This window comes from Rhinopithecus bieti, unplaced genomic scaffold (genome assembly GCF_001698545.2).
Source record: "Rhinopithecus bieti isolate Rb0 unplaced genomic scaffold, ASM169854v2 scaffold_12573, whole genome shotgun sequence".
Taxonomy (NCBI): Eukaryota; Metazoa; Chordata; class Mammalia; order Primates; family Cercopithecidae; genus Rhinopithecus; species Rhinopithecus bieti.
Window position 1 is genome coordinate 2,178,668 of NW_016807321.1, and position 6,532 is coordinate 2,185,199.

General features: G+C 53.1%; 1 protein-coding gene across 1 annotated transcript in view; it reads left to right on the plus strand.

Moving 5' to 3' along the window:
* Positions 1-1,797: 1,797 nt before the first annotated feature.
* Positions 1,798-6,532, plus strand: part of PRPF6 (pre-mRNA processing factor 6) — a 56,370-nt gene continuing 51,635 nt past the window's right edge. The window contains exons 1-3 of the mRNA XM_017881297.1: positions 1,798-2,043; positions 3,779-3,947; positions 5,770-5,888. Coding sequence (XP_017736786.1) covers positions 1,973-2,043; positions 3,779-3,947; positions 5,770-5,888 — 359 coding nt within the window. The 5' untranslated portion in view covers positions 1,798-1,972. The remainder of the gene's footprint in view (positions 2,044-3,778; positions 3,948-5,769; positions 5,889-6,532) is intronic.

The following is a 6,532-nucleotide window of genomic DNA, read 5'->3' on the forward strand; positions in this document are numbered from 1 at the left end:
CCCGAGCCGGTCCCTGCGGCCCGCGAGTGTGCGCGGCGAGGCACCTGCCGCCGAGCCCTGTGTGCCGGGCGCGCTCCGGGAGCTCCGAGGTGTGTCGGCGGCGCGCGGGCCTGCGTGCGCCAAGGCTGTCCGCCAGGGCGAGGGGCGTCCGTGCGCCCCTGGGCACGACTCCGCGGAGAAGAGCCCCGTGCACCTGCCGGGGTCCTCTGAGGTCGGGCCCCTCTGTGCGTGGGGGTGGGCTGAGGAGCATCTTACGGGGGCCTTCTACCTACCGGAGCTAGGACAAGGGGCAGATCAACCCCTCCCACACACTTCCCTCGGTCTCCTACCTCTTTACTCTCTCTCAAATGGGCACCCGCTTCCCCGGAGAAACCAGCTTGACTCTTGCTTACCGCCCACCCCACTGTGAACATCAGGGTGGTTCTCCCTTCCCCCTGCAGCCCCAGAACCTGGCTCAGTGCCCGGGGGAGAGGGGGCGGTACAGTGCTCTGTAACTGAAAGGGGCTTGCCTGGAGATGTGGCAGAGAGGAACTCCAAGGAGGTTGTAGCAGGCCGGAGCGGTGTGTTTGCTCCAGGACTCCAGTGAGAAGTGCTGGAATGGGGCTGGGCTGGGGAACTGTGGTTGCCTGGTGCAGCAGCAAGCCAGGCTTGCAACTAGCTATTCGGCTTGCTCTGCCCAGGAGCCTGGGTGCTCTCCCTGGGTGTATGCAGGGACTCTGGAAGATGTCTTACAGCAGAAGGCACAGAGATGCACACAGACATGTAGAAATGCATGCACAGAGTACAGTCATGCACGTGCACCCAGAACACGAGCACACGTGACCTCAGTGTGCACACACCCCACTAATCACACACACACTAATCATACATCACTAATCACACACATAGAATTCACCCACATGCTTCATGTGCTGACGTGTTCCCTACAGGTCAACTGCGGTTGTTTATTTCAATTAGCTCTCCAGGAGCTGAGGATGTGGCCCTCACCAGAATGTCCAAGGCATGTTGGCGGGCGTGGGTGGGGTCTCTAGTCCCACTGGAGGGACAGATGCATGAATGGGGATTCAAGAATATGAGTGCTAGGCCAGGCGCGGTGGCTCAGGCCTGTAATCCCAGCACTTTGGGAGGTCAAGGCAGGCAGATCAGGAGGTCAGGAGATCGAGACCATCCTGTGAATGGTGAAACCCAGTCTCTACTAAAAACACAAAAAATTAGCCGGGCGTGGTGACGGGCGCCTGTAGTCCCAGGTACTCCGGAGGCTGTGGCCGGAGAATGGCGTGAATCCAGGAGGCGGAGCTTGCAGTGAGCCGAGATTGCGCCACTGCACTCTAGCCTGAGCGACAGAGCGAGACACCGTCTTAACAACAACAACAAAAAAGAATATGAGTGCTGAAAGCTTAGGGCAGCAGTGTGCGCCCAGGACGCACACAGACAGGTGTGCCCATAACCAGTACACACAAGCTCTACACAACTGGACAGGGTATAGCTCTGCTTGGAAGTGATCAGGCCCACCCGGGGCGAGGGCGGGCAGCTGGGCTGGTTCAGAGGGAGGGGACCATGGGTCCTACTGGCACAGACAGGTCTCCTCGGGAATGCATGAGAGCACTCGGGAAGGAGCGATGCCTCAGGCTGTTTTTGGCCCCCTGGGGCCTGTTAAGGTCCCAGTGCAGGCTCGGCCTAGCTCCTCCCGCCTCGCCACGAGGAGGCGCTCCTGCGCACGCGCCTGCCACGTCCCCGCCCCTTAGCCGCGGCCGGAAGTCGTCGAAGCAGCACGTCCGGGCTTCCGCCCGGGGAGTAAAAAAGTGGGCGGGGCGGGCGCGGACCGAGGGCTCTGCTTCCGGGGCGCGGGTGACGCGACGACCGCGACACTTTCCTACGGAGCGCCTCGGACGTCGAAGCCTAGAGTCTCTGCTGCTTCCCGTCTTCCGCTGCCTCATTCCGTTGCTTCCTAGCTTTGGTCGTCGCCGCCGCCATGAACAAGAAGAAGAAGCCGTTCCTGGGGATGCCCGCTCCGCTCGGCTACGTGCCGGGGCTGGGCCGGGGGTGAGGCCTGGAGCGGCGCGCCAGGGGCGGGGACCCGGCTAGCGGAGCGCAGTGCGCGTGTTTGGGGGCGGGGGGTCTATGGCCGCGCAGTCTAAAAGACGCTTGGTGGATCGGCTTAATCCCTGCAGAAAGCAACGGGCTTTGGGGTCAGGACATACCAGCGTGTGCACCCTACCTGTCGCCTGGATGTGACGTGTTGGCTCTTAGCCCAGTGTTTTGGTCTGTAAGATGGGTAATGATGTATGCAGTCTGCAGTGAGGTGTAGAGGAATCTGATGTGTAGTGGAAACACGCGACCACCTTCCCCAGGTCAGGCTGACACACCCTCCGCCCCGCCCCGCCTTAAGCGTGCCTGGGTCCTCCTTGCCTGCAACACAGATGACCACCATACGTTGCTGGATAAGTGAGCAGTCGTTATTACTCTATTTGGCTATTCATTTGATGAGGAAAACTACTGGGTTTTTCTTGGTGGTGGTATTGTATTAGAATCTGTGGGGCACACACGAGGCTCCGATATTGACAGCATCTTCAGAGGACCGGAAGCTCACTAAGGAGGGTTTGGTATTAGCATAAATAAGCACGTAAAGAGGACCAGATTTAGAACCCAATGCTTAATAGAGAGTAGCATTGGAGTCAAGTTTAGTAGGAGAGCTGGACTTAGGGCTGCAGAAACGTGGTAGCGATAAAAGAGAAACTGACATTCTGTGTGCGGGAGTTCAAAAAAAGTGAGGCAAGGAGGAAGCCCAGAGAACAGGAGGTAGTCCAGTGCGAGTAGAATGTGCAACCAATAGAAAAGAGCTCAGGAGGTTGGAGAGGCTTTGAGCGTCAGGCTGCAGCTCCTGGATACATTAGAAAGACCATGACCCTTCAGAATTACTATTTTTTGAGACGGAGTCTTGCTCTGTATGGAGTGCGATGGCGTGATCTCAGTTCACTGCAACCTCCGCCTCCCGGGTTCAAGCAGTTCTCTGCCTCAGCCTCCTGAGTAGCTGGGATTATAGGCGGCCACCACCATGCCCGGCTAATTTTTATATTTTCAGTAGAGACAGGGTTTCACCATGTTGGCCAGGGGGGTCTTGAACTCTTGATCTCGTGATCCACCCGCCTCACTCTCCCAAAGTGTTGGAATTACAGGCATGAGCCACTGCGCCTGGCCCAGAATTTTTTAGTCAGAGCTGTGTTTTGGGAAGAATCATCTGGCAGAGCATGGGTTGAAGTAGAGGAAGGCTAAAGGCAGGAAGAGCTAACTTGGTTTCCAGCTGTGATGAGAGTCATAGTCTGGGAAGGAGGGATTTTGAAGGTGGATTCATTAGTACTTAGGAACAGACAGGATGGGGAAAGTGGGAGAGGGAGGCAAAGGTTATGTCATGGTCCCATGGCATCTGGGACAGCAGTGCTGTTATCAGCTGAAACACCCCAGAGCAGCTGTAAGGTGGGCACAGAAGAGGAGCTCAGTTTCGGCCAACTTAGGTTTAAGGGCCTAGTTGGATGTGGAGGGGGAGATGATGGAAACCTTAGAGTGGAGACAGATTGCCTTGGTAACGTCGTCAGGCTGAAACCTTCAGGTAAGCAGAGAAGATCGGTAGCGTTTGAGACTGCAGTTCATTGTTACTAGGATCTTTGGAGGTTTCCCAGAGGTGTTAGAAAAAGAGGTGTTAGTAAGTGATGACCAGGGGTGGAGAAGAGCACAGGAACAGAGTCGTTCAGATACCGGGTGTCTTGGGGGTCTCCTGCAGCGCCACTGGCTTCACCACGCGGTCAGACATTGGGCCCGCCCGTGATGCAAATGATCCTGTGGATGATCGCCATGCACCCCCAGGCAAGAGAACTGTTGGGGACCAGATGAAGAAAAACCAGGCTGCTGATGATGACGATGAGGATCTAAATGACACCAATTATGATGAGGTGAGATGTGTCCAGCTTTCGTGGCTCCTCCAGCCAGTCTCTGGGAGCAGCTGACCTCACCAGTGTGTGTTGGTGTCTGTAGTGAATGGCTTGGAGTGGCTCATGCATTTAAAATTTCAGCTATTCATGGGACATCTTTACAGAGAGTGAGAGGGAGGAGGAAAAATATGGAGAAATGTGTACCTTTTGTCCCTCAGAAGAGATGTTCTTGCAGATGTTGGGACCACTGCCTTGGCATTTTGTGTTGGCCAGTCTTTTTTTTTTTGAGACGGAGTTTCTCTCTTCTTGCCCAGGCTGGAGTGCAGTGGTGCGATCTCAGCTCATCGTGACCTCCGCCTCCCGGGTTCAAGCGATTTCTCTTGCCTCAGCCTCCTGATTAGCTGGGATTACAGGCATGTGCCACCATGACCGGCTAATTTTGTATTTTTAGTAGATACAGGGTTTCTCCATGTTGGTCAGGCTGGTCTCGAACTCCTGACTTCAGGTGATCTGCCCACCTTGGCTTCCCATAGTGTTGGGATTACAGGTCTGAGCCAACGCGCCTGGCTGCCAGTCTTTAATGATAAAAACTTAAAGTGGAATTGGTGACAGTGTTTGCTTTTTTCTTTTTTTTTGAGATGGAGTCTCACTCTGTCGCCCAGGCTGGAGTGCAGTGGCTGGATCTCAGCTCACTGCAAGCTCCGCCTCCCGGGTTCACGCCCTTCTCCTGCCTCAGCCTCCCGAGTAGCTGGGACTACAGGCGCCGCCACCTCGCCCGGCTAGTTTTTTTTATTTTTTAGTAGAGACGGGGTTTCACCGTGTTAGCCAGGATGGTCTCAATCTCCTGACCTCATGATCCACCTGTCTTGGTCTCCCAAAGTGCTGGGATTACAGGCTTGAGCCACGGCGCCCAGCCAGTGTTTGTTTTTTTTGGCTTTAGTGCTTGCCCTCTAAAAAGACATCTGAAGAAGAACCTCAGCTGACTGAATACCGATTAACTGTCTTCTAACATGTGACACTTTTCCTCTGAGGAAAATTTAAAAATGTAATTTTAGTTTTGAGGCCAGGCATGGTGGCTCACACCTATAATCCCAGCACTTTGGGAGGCCGAGGCAGGCAGATCACGAGGTCAGGAGATCGAGACCATCCTGGCTAACACAGTGAAACCCTGTCTCTACTAAAAATACACAAAAATTAGCCGGGCGTGATGGCGGGTGCCTGTGGTCCCAGCTGCTTGGGAGGCTGAGGCAGGAGAATGGCGTGAACCTGGGAGGCGGAGCTTGCAGTGAGCCGAGATCGTGCCACTGCACTCCAGCCTGGGCAACAGAGTAAGACTCTGTCTCAAAAACAAACAAACAAACAAAAAATTTAGTTTTGAAAAAATTTTAAATTTGCAGGAACTTGCAAAAATAGTGCCAAAAAAAAAAAGTTTCTGCATATCTTTCACCAAGCTTCTCCCCATCTTACATGACCTCAGTGCAGTTATTGAAGCAAAAGAGTTAACATCGACACAGTACTATGAACTAATCTGTCAGTCGTATTTGCATTTCATGTGTTTCCACGAATGTCCGTTTTCTGACTTAGGCTCAGTCCAGGAACCCCCGTTGCATTTTGTCATGTCTCCTTGGTACCTTCCAGTTGGAGTGGCTCCTCTGTCTTTCATGCCCTTGACACTTGAAGAATAGTCACCAGTTATATTGTAGACTGTCCCTCAATTTGGCTTCATTGGCTGAAGAAAATAATTTAACAAGTATTTCACAAGTAGAGATCTTCTCTGTTTCTGCTGGTGGGGATGGTGATGGAGGAAAAGCTGACCTCTCTGCACATGTTGTTTGCTTCTCAGTTTAATGGCTATGCTGGGAGCCTCTTCTCAAGTGGGCCCTATGAGAAAGATGATGAGGAAGCAGATGCTATTTATGCAGCCCTGGATAAAAGGATGGATGAAAGAAGAAAAGAAAGACGGTAAAATAAATTGTTGCCTTTCACGATATTTATCCAACTTTAAAAAAAGTTTTGAGGTCAGGGGCAGTGGCTCACTTATGTAATCCTATCACTTTGGGAGGCCAAGGTAGGACGATAGCTAGAGCCCAGGGGTTTGAGACCAGTTTGGGCAACATAGTGAGACCTCATCTCTACAAATAATTTAAAAATTAGTCAGATGGTGCACACCTGTAGTCCCAGCTACTTGGGAGCCTGAGGTGGAAGGACTGTTTAAGCCCAGGAGGTAGAAACTGCAGTGAGCCATGATCACGTCACTGCATTCCAGCCTGGTTGACATAGTGAGACCCTGTCTCCAAAAAAAAAAAAAAGTTTTAAATAATTTTTTTTTTTTTATTAGAGATGGAGTCTCGCTCTGTCGCCCAGGCTGGAGTGCAGTGGTGCGATCTCGGCTCACTGCAAGCTCCGCTTCCTGGGTTCACGCCATTCTCCTGTCTCAGCCTCCCGAGTAGCTGGGACTACAGGCGCCTGGCACCACACCTGGCTAATTTTTTGTATTTTTGGTAGAGACGGGGTTTTCACCGTGTTAGCCAGGGTGGTCTCGATCTCCTGACCTCGTGATCTGCCTGCCTTGGCCTCCCAAAATGCTGGGATTACAGGCGTGAGCC